General features: G+C 38.3%; 1 protein-coding gene across 1 annotated transcript; it reads left to right on the top strand.

The window, feature by feature from the left end:
- The first annotated feature begins 1,598 nt into the window (after positions 1-1,598).
- Positions 1,599-21,272, top strand: smc3 (structural maintenance of chromosomes 3). Its single transcript, XM_056269664.1, has 29 exons — positions 1,599-1,809; positions 2,346-2,421; positions 2,537-2,575; positions 2,954-3,021; positions 3,160-3,231; positions 4,855-4,934; positions 5,026-5,104; positions 5,367-5,484; positions 6,794-6,969; positions 7,147-7,227; positions 7,707-7,871; positions 9,222-9,343; positions 9,859-10,072; positions 10,187-10,290; positions 10,554-10,653; positions 11,354-11,514; positions 11,619-11,760; positions 13,536-13,686; positions 13,777-13,929; positions 14,540-14,691; positions 14,786-14,944; positions 16,672-16,779; positions 16,868-16,976; positions 17,062-17,309; positions 18,079-18,291; positions 19,205-19,393; positions 19,487-19,664; positions 19,931-20,037; positions 20,550-21,272. The coding sequence occupies exons 1-29, from the start codon at positions 1,795-1,797 to the stop codon at positions 20,619-20,621; spliced, it is 3,651 nt and encodes a 1,216-aa protein (XP_056125639.1). The 5' UTR covers positions 1,599-1,794; the 3' UTR covers positions 20,622-21,272.
- The last annotated feature ends 443 nt before the right edge of the window (positions 21,273-21,715 follow it).

Here is a 21,715-nt window from a genome sequence, read left to right as displayed (position 1 = left end):
GAAGCTCGAAAAAGTGCATCCATCCATCATAAAAGTAACATATGATCCAGGGGGTTAATAAAGGCCTTCTGAAGCGAAGCGATGGGTGTTTGTAAGAAAAATATCCTTATTTATAGCTTTATAAACTATAATCACTGGCTTCCGGTAACGGGCGTATGCTAATCAAGTTCCGGACGAAGAGTGACCTCTGACCCGATGCATGACGTATATAGGAGTAGCGTAAGCTTTGGTGAGAGTAGAGTGAGTGAACTATCCCTTTAAGAGCCATAGTAAAAAAAAAAAGACACAACAGTGACCTCTGCTGTGATAAATACTGCATCAGTATAGATATATACTGGATATAGCCTACTAAAATATACCTTTTAGTGGAACATAAGCCCCTTTTCACACCACACAAAAGATTAAGGCAAATTTAGGCCTATTTCAGCCCACATTTAAGATGCACGACGAAAGTAGTTTTGGCGACCCTTACAAACATTTTCCTCAGTAAAAATAATTTTCAATAAAGGCTCTTGTGGTGCAATATTAAAATATAGAGCAAATTACTCCCCCACTATTTGGAAAAAAAAGAAGGAAAAAAAGAGACTTTTGGCTTCATGAAAGTTCTGCACGCAGGAACACAAACCAAATTTGACTGAATCCAGATCCGGATCAGACGAGAAGCAGTTTGGATTCTGTTCTTCTGTGTAGACTGACTGGATATTAATGTAAATATGATGCAAATCTCATCTGGATCAGATCATTCTAAAATAATGATCACCATTTTATTATTCTATTTTTTAAGAGAAATACTCAGTGTAGTAACCCAGAATAAATTGTGTGCTGCAGTTCAGTTATGCAGGAAAGTTTTGTGTGAAAGAAAGATTTTGAATTATTTTCATATTCATATGACAGCTACTTAGCTAAGTCATAAATATATAATAGCTTCTTAGTCGGAATTATGACATTAAAAGTGTCATAATATGAGATAAGTCATAACATAAGTCATAATTATGACTAAATCAAAATTATGAGATTAAAAAGTTGCCTAAGGTTGAATTCTTTACCATAATTATGGCTGTTCATGCATGTAGACTTGTATGTAATAATTTTGACTTAGTATGTCATACTTATGACTTTGAATGTCATTACTGTGACTGTACGATCAACTAGTTTTATACAGTCTATGGATCATAATCAATAGAATTAATTGTTTTCTTATGTGGTGGAAATGGGCTTCCATACTTTTCTGCGAAATAAAGAAAATGAAAATAAAGAAAAATGTAATAAAAATGAAAAAGGGAATATAAATAAATGAAACAATACAATAATATCAAGAGTTTATTCTACAGCAGCTGTCTTGGCGCCCAATCTCTTCCAAGACGGACTAATCTAACTTTACAAAATAGGGGTAACGTTGTGGACGAACTAGATATGAAACTAAAGTAAAGCAATGAGTTAATTTAACATTCAGCTAGTACAGATATAATTAAGTTGTCTTGAAAATGTTAGGCTCGTGCGGTCCATTTGCTGCTCTTTTAAAAATTTATTTTAAATTATACTTATATGTCCCCCTAAAAAGTCAAATAGACTCGTCCGTTCGTTCCGCCTCTGTCGCCATTTTGATTGTTATGTCTGCTTCGTGAGGGGAGGCAAAATAAAATTTGATCGTACAGAAGAGTAAATATCGGACAAATTTATTCAGTGTGCAGACATATTTATCTTCACTCAAGCCCTTCTTCTCTCTGAGGAGGAGGGTGTTTAATTCAGCTTTGTTCGGCTGGTTTCTGAGGAGAGTTTTGTGCATAAACCGCCATGTACATTAAACAGGTGAGTGAGTGAGATGCGACTCACGCGTTGCTTGTAACATTATGATATATATGTTGAATAATGCTACTAAACTACCTATTTACATTTTTAAATATAAAATGTGCACAAATATAAGTTTTTGTTAATTTTGAGCTCGATACGTTGTAAGTTGTAGCGAGTGTATGGCCTTCAATGAAGTTAGCATTAGCTTTAGCATTAGCTGTCAAACCCCCCCAAACATTGCCATAATTATTCAATATTTTTAAATCTCTCATATTGAAATTAACTTAAATTGGCTTCTGCCCATCATATGTGAGGATACTGCTAGTAGAAAATTAAGCTATTTCTCATGTAAATACTTGGAACTCCGTTATGTATTATGTAATTCATAATACATAAAGTGTTGTATACACAAACACTCTGTAAGTTTTTGTTTAGATTGCACTCTTTATTTGAGAGCAGGTTTTACTTTCAGTATATTTGGAGGAAAAACACTCTAGCAGGTTGTATTGCTATAACACTATGTTGACATTATATTTAATATAATTGTCTTTCAGGTTATTATTCAGGGGTTTCGCAGCTACAGAGACCAGACTGTGGTTGACCCCTTCAGCTCCAAACACAATGTCATAGGTATGATTTTCATCAGATTTATACATTTTTAATCACATTGTTTGCTTTTTAAATTTATAAACTTTCAAAAAAATGTTTTAACATTTGTTTTAAAAAAAAATCACTGTTTTTACAGTTGGAAGAAATGGATCAGGAAAGAGTAACTTCTTTTATGGTAAGTAATTATTTTTTATAAGGGTGCTCCGATCAGGATTTTTGGGTGCAATAACCGATCACTGGGATCTGTGTTGGCCGATATGATCACTGATGTAGATCACCAAAATAAATAATAGCTAACTATTCTTAACAATAAATCAAATTAAGAGTTAAGGAACTATCATGAATTGAAGACTCTTTATTTATTGGCCAGCAACATATTCCATTCCAATTGTCTTGTGTTTTTTGCATCATCTGAGTCGGACCACCGATCAAACTATATAAAACTATTATCGGCCGATAATGATTCGGAGCACCCGTAGTAATTTAATATATCAAAACACTGACAGTGCTGGTGAATAGTTTGTTATGAGCACTTCATTTGTTCCCCCATCAGCCATACAGTTTGTGCTCAGTGATGAGTTCAGTCATCTTCGACCAGAGCAGCGTCTGGCTCTGCTTCACGTGAGTAACAGTGTATTTTGTTTCAATAATTTAAAAACAGCTTTGCATGATAATTGATCAGTTACTTTATGTAAAAACATTTTATTTTAGTACATTTAAGTAATTTTCACTAACCATGTACTTGCATGTATTTTTTAGGAAGGCACTGGTCCTCGAGTCATTTCAGCCTTTGTGGAAATTATATTCGACAACTCTGACAACAGGCTGCCGGTAAGAAATGCATCCTAAAGGCCCTGATATACTCAACGGCGAAGCTCTTTTTCGTTCTTTGTTTGGGGGTAAAAATAAGTTTTAAATACTTTTGCATAGATATTAGGGCTGGGTATCGATTCAGATGTTCAAATTCGATTCGCAAGCTCTCGATTCGATTCTCGATTCGACTATAATGAAAATAGATGTAATACAAATCCTATATTTATCAAAAAGAACAGTGGACATAAGTTTACAAGTGGTTAATTAATACAAAGAAATGAAGAGCCACAAACCTGTATATAAAACTATTTTTATTTTAGGTACACTATACACTAAATGCATATAATGAATAGACAGGATTTTGATGCAAGATGCGAAATTGATGCTAAAAATTGGACAAGTCAGAACAGTCGCACGCCTTGATCAAACAGGATGAGGTTATTTTATGTTTAAGATAGATAGATAAATAAATATCAGTTATCATTTTTTAGACAATTACTTATTACATTGATCTCACCTAAATGTTTGTTTTTACAATGGGGTAAGTTTATGCAACACATGGAAGCTTGATTTTAATCTTTGAATTAAATTGAAAAAAGTAGCACAAATAAATACAATAGGCCTAAAGACACAAAGAGACATAAAAATAAAAGTTTTTGGGTAGGTCAGAAATACTACAGAAACTGAATAAAGTAATCCAATGTAAAATAACACTGTATAGTCTTTTAGTCCTGACTGAATTAAATACATAGGCTATTAATCTGATTCCTTACAATTAATGCTATATTATGTTGTTTTGACAACAAAATTAATGACAGACACATATGGCTGCGTTCGCTTTAAGAACTAGTGCACGGATCCATTACTGTTTCATTCTACTGTCTGTCACACGCGTTTTCTGCTTTGCTTATTTAAGACATAACCGACTGTCTTTACGAGGTTACTCACCAAGACCAGAGTTTTGACATCATTTTGCGTGTTTTTAACTGTTAAAGCGATATAATCCACGAAAAAGAACTTTTGTTACTGGCGAGCTGTTTGTGAGGCGGATTTAGGCTTTACTGAATGTGCACGCAGTGAAACACATCTCTGAGAGCGTGCGAGCACTGGATAGTTTAAAATTGCTTGAATGTTTAAACTGGTAAAACTTAAAAAGACGTGAAAATGATAAACGTTAGTTACGATGCAATGCTGGCCCGATTGTGCAAGTGAATCATGTCCCGACACCTAAACACGAGTGTGTATCGACGCCTGCAGCGCTTGACTCTTGCCTTGTGCAGAGTGAGAAGACGCAGCACCGCCGCGAGCCCTGAATATGGAAAAAAACGATTCGTGGCCGTGGAGAATCGATTTTGAATCAACCACCTTTAAAAAAAAACCTATTAATCGAAAAATCGATTTTTTTGCCCAGCCCTAATAATCCCAATGCTGTCCACGCTGCGGAGAGCGATATTTAGTTGAATATGTAAATATGGGATGTGCAAGAAAACCGCAGTGATGAAAAGCATCTGATCAGAGCGACGTGGACATGTTTGCATGAGCTCCGCAATTCGACACACCAGTGAAGTATATTGGGGCCTTAAATGATGGGAAGTGGACTGAGGTAAAGGCAGGTGAATAACATGACCTCATTGCTCTCAGATCGATAAAGAGGAAGTGTCTCTGCGCCGTGTCATCGGAGCAAAGAAAGACCAGTACTTCTTGGACAAAAAGATGGTCACGTAAGTTTATTTTATCGTAACGCATCAGAGAAGCAGCAGACTGCCAATGATTAGAGATGTGACTGAATGCATTGTGTTCTGTGCGTTTCAGTAAGAACGACGTGATGAACCTGTTGGAGAGTGCTGGTTTCTCCCGCAGCAACCCTTATTACATCGTCAAGCAGGGAAAGGTATGCTAGTGTCTCTTGACATGACAAAGGATTTTTATAGCTATTCATGAATTTATTTAAAGCTTGTTATCGCCTAAGATGCAGCTGCAACTGTTTTCCAGCCCTCTTGGATTGTAGCAAATAAAAGCATCTCTCTCATTAACATTAATGGTGATTTACAAACAAGAATGTGGCTCTTGGGATTAAAGTGGTACTAATGCTCATTCTAAATGAATTTGCTCACTTTGTTTTGCCCTTTTGATTGTCTCAAACACGACAATAGATCAATCAGATGGCGACAGCGCCAGACTCTCAGCGTCTGAAGCTGCTCAGAGAGGTGGCGGGCACCAGAGTCTATGATGAGCGCAAGGAGGAGAGTATCTCGCTCATGAAGGAGACAGGTAGATCCTTCTGAGATTTTTCTGTTTTAAATGTATGATTAGGGTGAAAATTACATTTTTCATTTCCAATCTGTAATTCTCTGCTAATTTTAATGAAAGGCAAAATATTCGCAGTTGACCTTTTTCTTTACGTAATTGTAGAGTCGCTCCATTAATAGTTAAAAGATCGCAATCTCGATTCAAACACCCACACGATCTTATTCCTAAATGAAACCGATTCAGCTGTGTCTATTAAACCTTTGACAAGTGTGATCAGCGAACATTCAAAGTCTGTGTCGGCGCTGCCGCTGAGCCAGAGAGAGCAGTTGTCATGTAAGCTTATGAAACAGCTTCACAAGCAGTTTTTATGTTATCATTATTTCTGTTACAATCATTCAAATTCTCACTGAAGTACTGGGATAAAAGTTTATAGTTCTTAAATACTGATGTCTACGGTAGCGATCAAAATAGAGCAGATCACCTTTTGAAAGTAACTTGATGCTGCAAATAAAGATTGTATCGATTACATTTTAAGTCACTTGTCGTCATCTTCTGGTGTAACAATGTATTTGTCATTCAAGAGATTTCGTCCAAAAACGCTGATTAATCAAGTGTTTATGAGTGAGTCATTGAATCATTCTTTCATCTATTCAGAATCATGGGAGAATCGTGATCTCTATTTTAAACAAATAAAATCACGATTCTATATTTATTCAGAATCGTGCAGCTCTACTAGATAGTGCGCACGCTTTAATGGCTCAATGTGGTTTTGTCAAAATAAATGTTGGTTTAAAAAATGATTTAACGGTCGAACATTAAAAATACAATGCTAATATTTCTGGCTGTCTTAATTTCTTAATGTAAAATAAAACTATATTGTTTTTGTCAAAATTTTTACAGTGAACTATTACAATAGTAATGTATTCTTGTTTTAATTTAGTAATTTTATTTTTTTACTTACTAATAATAATAATAATAATTTTATAGCCATATTGATATATATAATCACACAATTCTAGCCGAATTGTGCGACCCTACAAATAAGGACAGCAAACCTGGAATTTATTTTAAACCGCAATTGCAATATTTATCAGAAAAATGGCAATTTGCTTTTCCCCCCTAAATCGTGCATCTAACGCAATATGAAAATGTGTTGTCTATTTATTAGCTTTGTATTATTTAGTGGAGCCAAATCTTTTGAATGAATCACTAAAGCATTGCAGAAAACACTGCAGGAGATGCTTTACTGTTGTTTTTTATAGTCAAAGGTTTGTAACATGCAGTTTTCTCTTGTGTGTGTGTGTGTGTGTGTGTGTGTGTGTGTGCGCAGAGGGAAAGCGAGAGAAGATTAATGAGCTGCTGAAGTACATCGAGGAGCGTCTGCACACTCTGGAGGATGAGAAAGAGGAACTGGCTCAGTACCAGAAATGGGACAAAATGAGGAGAGCTCTGGAGTACACCATCTACAACCAGGAGCTCAACGAGACCCGGGCCAAAATGGATGAGGTACACACACACACACACACACACACACACACACACACACCAATTCTTACTTGTCATCACCTTCTCGAGTTTAATTCGGTTGTGACAGTAAATAAATTATTATTCAACACTTTAGTACTTTGTTGCTGATGTGTGATTAACATAATAATTTATAGAAGGTGTGATTCCCTCCTCTAGTTGTCCAGTAAGAGAGAGACCTGTGGAGACAAATCTAGACAGCTGCGAGATGCGCAACAAGATGCTCGAGACAAAGTGGAGGTAAACTGAGCTTCTCTACACATCACTGATATTTATTCATGTTTCTTGTTCTGCAACCGTCCTCAACAGCCTTACATCATGATGATGAAAATTTGCCACAATTTTTTTAGAAAATTAAATGAATCTAGTAGATTACAATTGATTTTTACCTGCCTCTGCAGTCACACATCAAAAGCCATTTCATGGAAGAATTATACAAAAAGAAACTTTGAATAAGAAGAAAAAAAGAAACTCCTTTTTCCTTTAGATTAACATGCATTGATGAATCGAGCACAATAAACCAGGAACAATGATTGTAAATGGGGTCACTTTTGATTTCACGTTCACTTTTCTTCCAGTGTGTCTGCCCCACTAATTTAAAATAAAGTAATGAAAAGTGAAGATTCCCTAAAATGTGCTTTTGAAAACTGCTTTTTACGCGTCATACAGCAGCTTACATTGGGTCATCTTATCTAACCTCTCTCTCTGTGTCTCTGTAGGAGACGGAGCGTGTGGTGAGGGAGCTGAAGGCTCGAATCTCCGCCATGAAGGAGGAGAAAGAACAGCTGAGCGCCGAGCGACAGGAGCAGATCAAACAGAGGACCAAACTGGAACTCAAAGCCAAAGATCTGCAGGACGAGCTGGCAGGAAACAGCGAACAGAGGGTGCGACTAGCAGACGCACACACGCTAACACATGCACACGATACAGGCACACATATGCACTCAACACACACATTTCGAAGAAGTGCAATCTAAGAAAAGTGAAAGTTACCGTCTAGAAAATATTGCTTTGATTTTGTCAAATACATTTTAAGCTGAGTTGTTTACGCTACTGTTCATTAACTTGGAGATTTAGTTTTAGCACGAAGTCTCTTATGCTCATCAAGGCTGCATTTATTTGATAAAAAAAAATACAGTAAAATCAGAAATATTATTACAATTTAAAAAAAATCTGTTTTCTATCTTATATTATTTTAAATGTTATTTATTCAGCGTCATTTCTCCAGTCTTCAGTGTCACATAATCCTTCGGAAATCATTCTAATATGATTTGCTTTTCAAAAAACATTTCTTATTTTAATTTCTTATTTATGTAAAAAAAACTATTTAAAACATAAATGTCTTAAATGTCACTTTTATTCATCATGGGTACATTAAATTGATCACAAAAAAAATAAAATTATTGTAGTTATATCATTTACATGGAGTAAAGTAAGTTGACAAATTATCCAATGATGTTAATTATCACAGCTCTAGTTGAAAGAGCTACATTCAATAACATGCAATTTTCTTTTTTACTTTCCTTTACTTGTGGAGTACATACAAACATTCCTAAGTTTAAGCCCCATTTCCTCAAACAAATACCCACCCGCTTGTTCTTTTCTTATTGCTGCCACTGAATTGAAGTGGCTCATGCACAAACAAAGCGATGACTGAATTCTCACACACAAACACGCGGGATTTATACACATGCTCGCAAATGCAAACACTCGCATTATATATACACACTGAGAGCCAGAGATCTGTAGGAAATGCTGGCAGGCACTAGTGAACAGAGGGTCTGCAGTGTCTCCGTCTGCGTCACTAACTACACACGCTCACTCCAGCTCGGGCTCGCAGCCAGACGCAAACACACACATAATGCTTGTGTATCCCTGTATGTGTGAAATACACACTTTTGGTCGGCCCTCCCGCATCCCGGCTTGGCTTATAGAGGGATTAGCCCCACCTGGCCAAGTGTGTGTGTTTTCCTATGGAGGAGAGGCAGAAATGCGTCATTTGCCCTTTGATTGGTGAATGTAGGTTTGCTCAGATGGAGATCCCCTTTGTTCTGCTCATGACACTGAATCTACACACCTGTTTATGCGCATTTCATTCTTCTTCATTTAAATATGAACACCTCCTCCTCACGCATCTGCACAAAATGTATTTAGGCTTTCTATTAAAAGAGGAGAGAATCATGAATTGATGCCGCTACTTGTGATTAAATACGGTCTCACTTCCTGTCCAACAGAAACGGCTGCTCAAAGAGCGCCAGAAGCTTCTGGAGAAGATTGAAGAAAAACAGAAGGAGCTGCAGGAAACAGAACCCAAGTTTAACGCTGTGAAAGAAAAAGAGGAGCGAGGAATTGCCCGGTAAACTTTTTGAAGCATTGAAAGGGCCCATGAAGTTGGGAACATAGTTTTCTTTCCTGTGTTGATGTATTTCCTATTAAACAGGAAGTTGGGGTGGGACGTGTTAAAGTTATTTGTGGGACATATTAGGTGCGTTTGGGACTCAACTAATATTACGTTACATCACAAAACCATAATTTACGTATTGCTACTGCTACTACATTATCATTTTAGAGGTTTGTGATTGGATGATTCATCATCACTGTTATTTCATAAAAGTAGTAGTTTGTTTTCCTAATATTTTATCAAATTGTCAATATTTCTTTCTTTAACATTTGCCTTGCTTTTTTTTATGGCAGGGGCAATAATATTGCCTGTTTTTCCATAATCACATTTTTCTAGTTTTGTTCTCACAAATTATTTCAATTATTTTATTTCACAAAATGTCACATTAGAGGACATATGCATTACAAATGCTGTTTAGTGTCTTTAACCAATAGTTGAAGTATGATTAATTTGTTTGTGTGTTTTTTCAGACTGGCTCAAGCCACACAAGAGCGAACAGATCTGTATGCCAAGCAGGGCCGAGGCAGCCAGTTCACCTCTAAAGAAGAGAGGGACAAATGGATCAAGAAAGAGCTGAAGTCTCTGGATCAAGCCATCAACGACAAGAAACGGCAGATCGCCGCCATCCACAAAGATCTGGAGGACACAGAGGCCAATAAAGAGAGAAATCTGGAACAGTACACCGTAAGATTCGTTAAAAGCTTGTTTTGGTATTCAACAGTAGAGGACAGCATTTTTTTTTACTTTTGCAATATTTATGGATGGTTTTGAATGTATGACGCTTGACTTCGGTCACAGAAACTGGACCAAGACTTGAACGAAGTGAAGACTCGAGTGGAGGAGTTGGATAAGAAGTACTACGAGGTGAAGAACCGAAAGGACGAACTTCAGAGTGAGAGAAAGTAAGACCCTCCTGTTCTTACTCCCAATGCATCATGGGAAATTGTCTGACTTTGGCCCATTTTCCAGCATCCCACCCTTTCTTATTACCTGAACAAACCGTCCCTCTCCTCACCTGGCATTTTAGTTATTAATAATCCACGAGCCATAGGTTTCCCAGCACGATGAGGCTTGACGGATGGGCTATAGAATAGGGTCTCCTGCTGAACGCAGGCGTAGTGTTTGTGAGCCAGAGCTGATGGGTGTGTCTGTGTCCCTCCTGCAGTTACCTGTGGAGGGAGGAGAACGCAGAACAGCAGGCGCTGGCAGCCAAACGAGAAGACCTGGAGAAGAAACAACAGCTACTGAGAGCAGCCACCGGAAAGGTTAGAAACCAAAACAGTCATCTGTACATTATTTATTTAATGTAATATCTTTCTACATCCTGCTGTTGTTGATTTAAGCAAGCCTTTAATGAAACTTAAAATATTTGGAGGGAAAATGTAATGTAAGATCCCCCCCCCCACTGCCTTCTATTTCTTCTATTTTTTTTTTTTACTGCAATTGCACAAAAAAAGCTCCAAGATTGCAGTCTCATTTTTGTAGAGCTGCACTATTTGGCCAAATATTTTTTATTATATATTATCAATATGACTAATAATTATAATTTAGTATATTACTATTGTAATATTTACTGTAAAAAAATAATACACTTTATTTTTACAGTACAACAGTAAATTACAATTCTAATATTCATGTCATGTTTACTTTTCTTTAATTTCTAACGTTAAACCATCAAGTCCACCTCAGAGTTCATTATATCTAACCAACATGCATATGTATTTAAAAATAATGCCGCCCACACCAGTTCACTATGTATCGGCTGAACTGAACCATATCTGCTAAGCTCAACTTGGCTGCTGGATCGTTTCTCAGGGACTGAGTCAGTCACTAATTATAGCAACTCTCCCGCGTTACAAAAATATACATCAGTATAGATGAACTCGGATTATCGTCATCTGGGCTTGAAATGAAAATACGAACTTAGAAATGCAATGTTTTGCATGTTGTTTGCTTTTCCTCCAGGCTATCTTGAATGGTATTGACAGCATTAATAAAGTATTGGAACATTTCCGCCGGAAAGGCATCAACCAGCACGTCATAAACGGTTATCACGGCATTGTCATGAACAACTTTGAGTGCGAGCCTGCCTTCTACACCTGTGTGGAGGTGACCGCTGGCACCAGGTCAGACACACACCGTTTTATTATTAGTGTTTCCTGCTTAATGCCGTGTGTCACACGGATGTTTGTGGCAGTGTGTTGACAGTAATGAAGTTGTGTTTGTTCAGGCTGTTTTACCACATTGTGGAAACGGATGAAGTGAGCACCAAGATTCTGATGGAGTTTAATAAGATGAACTTGCCTGGAGAGGTCACCTTCCTGCCTCTCACCAAACTGGACGTCAGGGACACCGCTTACCCTGAGACTAACGTAAGCTGACCACATGGTCACCTACACCACTGACATGACTTTTAAAATGGACCCTTACTTAGTGTCTGCATGAAATGAACATTCAGTCTGTTTTCTAAATGCATGTTATTGATCTTAATGTAAACGATTCATCCATGCACGTTTCACTTTTTAAAGCATTTTTTGAGCTTGTAATTTAATCAACTCAACCTTCCAATGGAGTGACAGACTTCTTTCTGTTGACGTATACCGGACTTCTCCAATCATGTAGTCTGTTTAAACCAACTACAAGTTCGCATTCAGATCTGCCTCCATCTAATGAACAACCGATGGATAGAACCAAGTCCCCACCCTACTTTATTTTCTCAGTGATCCATTTCACTCGGATGTACGTCACAATACGGAATAAAAGATCCGTTGCTATGTCTGTAAACATTGCGAAATGAAAGTGACTTATGTGTTAGTAGTAGGGATGCACCGAATCCAAGATTCGGATTCGGATTCGGCCGAATATTGGGCTTTTTAACGGGGTTCGGTTTCTGCCGAACCTCAGAATTTTTTTCCACCGAACCGAACCCTAGGCTTGCACTACGCGCGCTACGTCGAAGTCACCGATCAGTGAATGACATCAAAGTACCGCGTGAACGAATAGAGAGCAGACGGCTCATTATGCTTTTGAATTGCTCTCGCGGAGTCGCGGTACTTTGATGTAATAAACTGATCTGTCTGTGCAGCGCTCAGGTTCAAGTCGAACAAGCCTGTAGTGTAACGCGTTGTGTCAGGAAGAAAAATAGGGATAGCTCACAGCTAAAGTTATTTCAGAGGCCAGACAGACTCACGGAGGCGATTGGCATCTCACAACTCGCACTTTATTCCACAATCGAACTTGTGTAACTGTCTGTCACACGTTCTACCGTCCACAGCGTTACTTAACAAAATAAGGTAAAAATGAGCATCAAACAGAAATAAACTGCATACATGGGCATGTGTTCGAGGCGCACGACACATACGGCGCGCAGTTCTTAAAGGGGCCACACCTTATTTCCACTCGCTACAGTAGGTGGACCGTTCGAATGCAGTAGGCTGTGAGAAAGTGAAAATGGAACTCGTGAGCAGAAAAAGTGTTGTTTGGCAGTACTTTCAGTGAAAAGAAGGCAATTCAAGTCGAGCTACATGTTCAATTTGCAATGCCGATTTGTCTCATGGTGGCAAGAACTCTAAACAATAGGCTACACAACATCGCCACTGTTAAAATGCATAATGTTTCTTATTCTTTTTTTTTCTTCTTTTTTACAGTTATAAAAGTAAAAGTAGTTTATTATTTACAGTAATAAAATAAAATGAAATATCCACTTTGTTTACTTCATTAATGTGTTTACTGTGTTAATGGACTGAGGATGAGAGTAGGATTCGGTATTCGGTTTCGGATTCGGCAGAATCTTAACCAGTGGATTCGGTATTCGGCCGAACCCCACAAATCTGGATTCGGTGCATCCCTAGTTAGTAGTGCTGCCCTATTGACAATGAACCATTTTTGTAGGTGAAATTATGCTAATATAAGAAAAAAAGCCTGGCTTCATTCTGGAATGCCCACTTTAAAACATCCAATCAACTTCAGATGGACAAAACCAAGTCCTGTCCCTTTTTTTTTTTTTTTTTTTTTTTTTTACATTGTGGACGTAATTAAAAAGGGTTTGACTTTAAAAATGAAGCTTATTTATCTTCTATTTCTTATTTATCAATTTATTGCTATTTTTTGCTGTTCTGTTAAGTGGAAATATACACATTTTCTGTAGGACGCAATCCCCATGATCAGCAAGCTTCGTTACAGTCAGAACTTCGACAAGGCCTTCAAACATGTGTTTGGGAAGACTCTGATCTGCCGCAGTATGGAAGTGTCCACTCAGCTGGCTCGAGCTTTCACCATGGACTGCATCACTCTGGAGGGTAAACAGAAGTGTTCCTATATGTGTCGTTTTTTATTATTAAAATGATTTCTGAGCCCTTGTCATTGTGTGGCTTTGGTATGTGTAACAGGTGATCAGGTGAGTCATCGTGGCGCTCTGACCGGTGGCTACTACGACACGCGGAAGTCCCGTCTGGAGCTGCAGAAGGACATGAGGAAGGCCGAGGAGGAGCTTGGAGAGCTGGAGGCCAAACTCAACGAGAACCTGCGTAGAAACATTGAACATATCCTCCACATCTACACCTCACTCACAGGGTTACTTGTGGCATGAAATCGAATGGATTGTAAAATTCTACTTGTGTGTTTCTTGGCCAGTAGGGCTTGCTGGTGTAATCGGCCTAGATGAGACAAGGTCACAGGGGATCGCTGAATGAGTCAGCTAGTCATTAACGTGTATGTGGTCATGTGTGAACTGCACACATTTTATTACTGTGTTTATACTGTGTTTTATTAGTAATGGAGGGATGATAATGTGTAGCTGGATTGGAGGATGTGATTAAGGCCTCGAGTGAAATTCATTTCAATCCTTGATCGAATCACACTAGATTTGCGTGGCTCATACTCTGACTAATTCAGAACTAATATGATGACACAACCATCTTTTCAGCTTCAGCAAAAACAGGCCAAATAAAAGTATTCAACAGCTCTTCAAAGAATGAGCACAGCTGAGAAGCATAAAGCAAATATAAAAATAAAAGTTAATTACAAAATATTAATAAATACTATACAAATAATACTAAATACTGTCAAGAAGCAGATTATCTCAAGTGATGCTGCTTTTCAGGATTAAACTGGATCACAAGTTCTTGTGAGCTCCTTAACTCAGTTCTTCACGTATCAATAATGAAATTGACCAGCTGATGAATCAGATGCAGCAAATCGAGACCCAGCAGAGGAAGTTCAAAGCCTCCAGAGACAGTATACTCTCTGAGATGAAAATGCTGAAGGAGAAGAGACAGCAGTCAGAGAAAACGTTCATGCCCAAGGTAACGCATAGTATATTTTCAAGCGCTAGTACTAGAACGCCCATTGTTTCTCTATCAGGTCTTTAATTTGGTTTCTCTCTACTGTTTCCCCCAGCAACGCAGTCTTCAGAGTCTGGAGGCCAGCCTGCACGCCATGGAGAGCACGCGGGAGTCTCTGAAGGCAGAGCTGGGAACGGACCTGCTCTCTCAGCTCAGTTTAGAAGACCAACGCAGAGTGGACGACCTCAATGACGAGATCAGACAGCTGCAACAGGTTGGCCTGCTTGATTTATGGCAAAAGTCATGAACATTTATTTTGGTCTATATTGAGATCACGATTGCGTATTGACATTGGAACCATCATGAATTTATTGAACTTTGTAAAAAAAAAATATATATATATATTAGGGCTCTCAGTTAAACGCGTTATTAACGGCGTTAACGCAAACCCATTTTAACGGCGTTAATTTTTTTATCGCGCGATTAACGATCTTTTTGGCCTAGCAAACTTTGTAGTTTTTTTTCACATGCTTTTGCAACAGGATGTGTTGCTATGACAGCGCTCCGCTATGAAACCCATTCATTTCAAAGGACGTTTTGTTGCTTCGTCGACCAAAGCGCAAGCGGATCTAGCTAGACCGGAAACAAAACAACAGGCACGACGCACACACTTGTTTGGGCTTGCGAGCCGGCCAAATAGTTGGTTAACGCGTTTTGAGTGGATGACGAGCGCGAGACGCTGAAATGGATGCCAATAAGATTCAGAATGGAAAGCTTACTTTTAAAAAGTTGCCAAATGGTTCCAGTGACAAGACCAAAGTGATCTGTGTGTTTTGTCGTTGTGAACTGAGCTATCATCATCGCAGCACGTCCAGTCTGAAATACCACTTGAAGATGCCCAAGCACACACACACACACACACACAGCTGATGCGAATTCTCCGCCCCCTCGTCAATATCAGGACCTCGTCAGTATTTCTTTCACCCTTTTATTGATGGACAGTGTTACATTGTGTGAGAGATTATTTGCTCCAAGTGAGAATGTTAGTGTGAAATTGAACACAGTATATGCCAATGTTGTTTTCAATAAAAAACATTTGCACAAAGCAAGCCGATCCACTTTTCCATGTTGATAAGAGCATTAAAATGAGAAAAAAGAATGGGACAAAAAGAAATCAAGAGACATTTAGAATAGATAAAAATGTGCGATTAATTGCATTTAATCGCGAGTTAACTATGACATTAATGCGATTAAATATTATAATAGTTTGACAGCACTAATATATACACATACACAACAGTATATTAAAATATATTAGACCAATAATAATCATTTTATCGATAATATCTTGATTTCATAATCGATGGAAGCCAAAATCATGAAATTTGATTAATTGCCCAGCCCTAACAACAGCATGGCTGTTTGTGTGCAAAACGCATCTTAATACCAGGTGTAAACAGGGCCTCTGATTGGCCAAGTGACCATGTGTGCGGTCCCAGGCCACAAGGAAGAACTAGTTGCTGTGACATTATATGTGTATGATGACTCCATACAGAGGCTGTAATCTCATCTGAAAAGTTAGTCAATGTGAAGCTCTGTTAGATGTGTGCGGGAATAATCGCTGAAGCCTGAGGCCACAGCTGCAGCTCTTTACCACCTCCAGCCTGACACACGACACACACAGCAGACAATTAAAAAGCTACTTTAAATGTTGCATAACCGGCCCACATCATTAGCCTTTGTTTTTTTTTTTTTGTATTGCCTTCCATTTGGTTTGCTAATTTGTCTGCTTTTGAATTTTCAGGCAGGCTTTGCCTTTAAACATATGCATATAATTTTCACTTGTTCTTTTAGATGTACGTTCACGTGGCCAAAAGCCACATCATCTGTTTTTTAGACTTTATAATAAACGATTAAAACCGAACATGTTTCTTTTGGCCCTTCAGTCTGGGGTCAGTTATAGATGTTTGTGGTTCATGTGTGTAATGTTTGTTACTATAGGACAACAGACAGCTGCTGAATGAGCGAATCAAGCTGGAGGGAATCATGACCAGGGTGGAGACGTACCTCAACGAGAACCTGCGCAAGCGTCTCGACCAAGTCGAGCAGGTGAATATTGCAGTTTTAGCTTTTGGCAGTATAACCTGTAATGAAATACAATGGCATACAGTGCACTAAAAAGTGTGTGTTTGTGTAGGAATTGAATGAACTGAGAGAAACTGAAGGAGGAACCGTCCTCACTGCGACAACGTCAGAGTTGGATGGCATTAATAAACGCATAAAGGACACTTTGGCTCGCTCTGAGGGTGAGTAAAGACTCAAATCATTGTTTTTTATTTTATTTATTCATTTTTAATTAAATTCTGTTGCATTTTGTTTCTCATTTTTCAGATTTGGACACCCTCATTGATAAGACGGAGGTGGAAATAAAGGATCATCAGAAGAGTATGGAGCGCTGGAAGAACATTGAGAAGGAGCAGAACGAAGCCATCAACCATGACACCAAGGAGCTGGAGAAGATGACCAACAGACAGGGCATGTTACTTAAAAAGAAAGAGGAATGTATGAAGAAGATCCGCGAGCTGGGCTCCTTGCCGCAGGAGGCCTTTGAGAAGTACCAAACGCTCACGCTCAAACAGGTACACAGCCGCTACAGAAAACATGTTTGAAGCTGCTGTTTGTGCTTTTAAACCCTGAAATGCAAGATTTATGGTCAAGTTGCTAAGAATTGAACATATAATTTCCAGTGACTCATTTAGAGTGATATCAAACCCTTTTTTCCTTCTTGTCGTAAATGAGGTCATAAACGAGTATTACATGATGAAGGGCACCATTTGTCCGGTTACCCTTTTACCACCTCCTCGGCTCATGTCTGGCTTTAATTTTTCCTCTCATCCCCCTCCAGTCTCGCAGCTCTCCCACCTGTCTCATATTCTTTCTCTTAGTTGATCTTCCTCCTCTCTCTCCACCTCTCCAGTCAGGGGCTCTGTTGTGTGTCAGCCCTCCTACACAGAGGTGACTCATTCTTCATTACCCCATGCTTGCGCTCCTGTTTTTTTCACCCTGTCTTGGTGAACTTGAGTGCGTGGAGTTGAGGAGGGAGGTTGAATTGTGCCATATCTGTCTTGTTTCTTTAGCTATCTTCTGGAATCTTCTCTTGTAGGTTCAGAAGTGGTAATAATGGCACAATGTTTATTCAAGTGATTCTGTTCTGGAAAAATGTACTTTTTACATTCCCTTGATAAACTACATTTGCTTGCAAAGAACGCTACTTTTCTTTGGTGAACGCAAAGCATTGAAATATAATTTTTCCTCCCATCTCAAATTGCTTTCCATCATCATGTCCCCTCGATACTATTTCATTGGTTACGTGTTGTGTAATGATTGATTGTGTGTGTGTCTGTGTAGTTGTTCAGGAAGCTGGAGCAGTGCAACACAGAGCTGAAAAAGTACAGCCATGTGAATAAAAAGGCCTTGGACCAGTTCGTCAATTTCTCAGAGCAGAAAGAGAAGTTGATTAAGAGGCAGGAAGAGCTGGACAGAGGATATAAATCCATCATGGAGCTCATGAACGTCCTGGAGCTGCGCAAATACGAGGCTATCCAGCTCACCTTCAAACAGGTACGACCATCAGACAGACTCGCTCACACTCAAATATCTTCCGCTGACAGGATTCTTGTATGTTGATGATCTTGAGAAGTTCCTGTAAAGTAGGGTTTACATTTCAATTTTTATTTATTTACTTATTTTTTTTTAAATCTAGCCACCAATAATAATGTAGCTCTGTCAGCTTTCAGCTCTTGCCCTGCCAAAAATGTATTTAAATTGGCAATTTAACCCTCTAACATTGTCAAAAATGTCAATTTCAATGAAATTAATGTACTATATTTTAGTTTGATAAAATTTTTTTTTTTTTGTATTTTAAAGGTATTAATAATCCATTTATTACCTGTTAACCACTGAATGAGCATAGCCCTGAAAATGAAATTTCCAACTTAAACAGTCATAAATCTTGAATGCTTTGGAGCACAGACATAAGTTTGGTCTCTTTTAAAGAAAGACAATTGGCAGATAATTAATACATTTTAAAAAAGTGAACTTAAAGTAGAAGTTTAAGTGTTATGAAAAATGCGCAAAAATGCTATTAATTTTTTTTTTAATGAAACATGTTTAAACACTTTTGACCGTGAGGATTACAAGTGTGACTATTTTATTCAGGACCATTCAGCCGTTTTGATTGAATTAAGTCCATGATTTTTTGTTCACATAGCAAGTGCCAAGACCTTTACCAAGCTGTGGTCAAAAATGACTGAGCAGCAGAGGGTTAAAAACACGTGCAAATTATCAACTTCACACTTCAGTTCACTGATTGTGACTCCATCCACTGTCACCAGCACCTTTCAGTCCTTCTTGTTTAAAACACATTATCAGTGATTATTTTATTTTTATTTCAATCAAATTCCCACCGCAGTCGGCACAAATAAAAACAAACATTCTGTATCCTGTTTTAATAACGTGCTCTGTCTCCCGGCAGGTGTCCAAGAATTTCAGCGAGGTGTTTCAGAAGCTGGTTCCCGGGGGTAAAGCCACTCTGGTGATGAAGAAGGGAGACACTGAGGGTGGACAGTCTCAGGACGAGGGCGAGGGAGGAGACAGCGAGAGGGGGTCTTCCTCTCAGAGCAGTGTGCCCAGTGTAGACCAGTTCACTGGCGTGGGCATCAGGGTAAGGGCAGCATGGAGAATCAAATGATTGTGTGCTTATGTACGTGTAGTTATTACATGCTCAAACTTGACAAACCGTGTGTGTGCGCGTCAGGTGTCGTTCACGGGTAAACAGGGAGAGATGAGAGAGATGCAGCAGCTCTCTGGAGGGCAGAAGTCTCTGGTAGCTCTGGCTCTCATCTTTGCCATCCAGAAATGTGACCCTGCTCCTTTCTACCTGTTTGATGAAATCGACCAGGCTCTGGATGCCCAGCACAGAAAAGCAGTGTCAGGTACCATCAGCTAATGCATTGTTGACATTACAGATGCAGCGAAATTTCAGACACTGAAAAGAGGATAACAGGCAGAAAATCTGGACCAAAAATAAACCACTTCATCAAAAAGAAGTGATCTGGTTTTAATCAAAATAAGGCTTAATTCTAGCATATCGTCGTTTGTTTTATCTTTTCACTACATACAAAATGTTTGGTTTTGGGAGGTAACAAGCTTCCGCTTGGAGTGAATAAGTGCGTCAATGCTTTGTATTGCGGTCTTTCAGACATGATTGTGGAGCTGGCTGGACATGCTCAGTTCATCACTACGACCTTCAGACCTGAGCTTCTGGAGTCAGCAGACAAATTCTACGGCGTCAAGTTCAGAAACAAGGTAACGGCATTAGGGCTGGGCAACGATTAATCGCGATTAATCGCATCCAAAATAAAAGTTTGTGTTTACATAATATATGTGTGTGTAGTGTGTTTAATTATTTTGTATATATACATACACACACATGCATGTATATATTTAAGAAAAACGTGTTATTAATATATCAAATATTTATATTTATATATAATATTAATTATGTATAAATATATATAAAGTATATACATGCAAATATATACATGCATGTGTGTGTATGTATATATACAAAATAATTATACACACTACACACACATATATTATGTAAACACAAACTTTTATTTTGATGCGATTAATCGCGATTAATCGTTGCCCAGCCCTAAACGGCATCATTAACACCTTGATGTGTGAAGTAATTAGCAAATGCAAACGAGTCTTGTGCATAGAAAATGAGCTATAAATGGAAGTCTTGTCAAGCTGCAGATGATGATTTGCCTAGGCTTACTCTCTCTCTCTCTCTGTGTGTGTGTGTTTGTTAGGTGAGTCACATCGATGTGATCTCAGCAGAGCAGGCCAAGGACTTTGTGGAGGACGACACCACTCACGGCTGAGAGAAACAATACCCCGCTATCACTCATTTTCCTTGTTTCTCACCACCATCTCAAGTGGTGTGTTTCCTTTTTAAAATCCCAGTTGGAATGAATGAATGAAAAGCAAAAGTTTGTTTTTCTTAACCTGCTTGGATTCAGAACAGGATATGCTGACTTATTGTTGTTTTACAATTTTATATTTTCTTTCCTCTTTGTTGATTCTCGTATTTCAAGGATAAAACACTGAAAACATTTTTTTTAAATATTTGATGAAATGTGCCGTGCTTCACACTTGGCTTCAGCCCGAGTTATTTAAAGATGAGGAAGTTCAGACACTCTGTTTCAAAAGTTATGCGTCAGTAAAGGAACAATTGTAGTATGCTAAGACTGAATACACAGGTAGGTGTATGTTAAAGAGCTGTGGTTTGCAGTCTGCCGTTTGACACCAGTTCTCTCTTTACTAATAAACCAGCATGAGCTGTTTCATCATACTCGCCTTTTTAAGTGGTATATGAAAGCGGCTCGTTTTGTAGGTTTTCCGAATGAGCTTACATGTTTTTTTTATCATTGTTTTGTTGATGTTTCATTTATTCTTTAGGTCATTGTGATTATAGTCTTCTAATGTGTATTCTGTTACCCAAAAAGAATAAAATTACCCTGGTCTTTATCAAAGCTGATTCCACTGGTTTCTTGTCGCTAGAGGGCGCCGTCACACACATTGTACAGTTTTGATACTATTACATCATTACGTGGTTGCAAAGAAATCAGCGATTTTGAGGCTGCTTTTGTCATGTGGAGTGCAAGTAAGTTATTTTTATGCATAACTTAAGTAAATATTTATAAATATAATGTGTGTGTGTGTAAAATTAAATGTTTTTTATTTTTTAATTTTATTTAGGTTTTTTTGAGCTTTTGAGAAGTTGTTCCTTATTAAACAAATCTCAAGGTAAAATTTAAACGCAGCCTACCATTTCAAGAAATATTTATAATATACTTATTTCTATTTTGTAATGCTTGTGTCATTGTTTTCATCCCAGTGTCTTTCAAACCTGAGCTTATGCAGATCAGAGCTGAGTGAGGAGATCCGGCTTTGGAAATAATCATGCATCTGTGAT

The sequence above is a fragment of the Rhinichthys klamathensis genome, unplaced genomic scaffold (genome assembly GCF_029890125.1).
Source record: "Rhinichthys klamathensis goyatoka isolate OS25496 unplaced genomic scaffold, OSU_Roscu_1.1 h1tg000289l_1, whole genome shotgun sequence".
Classification (NCBI taxonomy): domain Eukaryota; kingdom Metazoa; phylum Chordata; class Actinopteri; order Cypriniformes; family Leuciscidae; genus Rhinichthys; species Rhinichthys klamathensis.
The sequence above is the reverse complement of the archived record's forward strand: the minus strand, read 5'-3'. Positions and strand labels throughout refer to the sequence as shown.

Excerpts from the sequence above, each read along its gene's own strand:
- smc3 (XM_056269664.1), top strand. Across the intron at positions 6,970-7,146 it reads CCCGGGCCAAAATGGATGAG|TTGTCCAGTAAGAGAGAGAC; the intron begins GTACACACACAC and ends TCCCTCCTCTAG. Across the intron at positions 14,692-14,785 it reads AGAAAACGTTCATGCCCAAG|CAACGCAGTCTTCAGAGTCT; the intron begins GTAACGCATAGT and ends TGTTTCCCCCAG.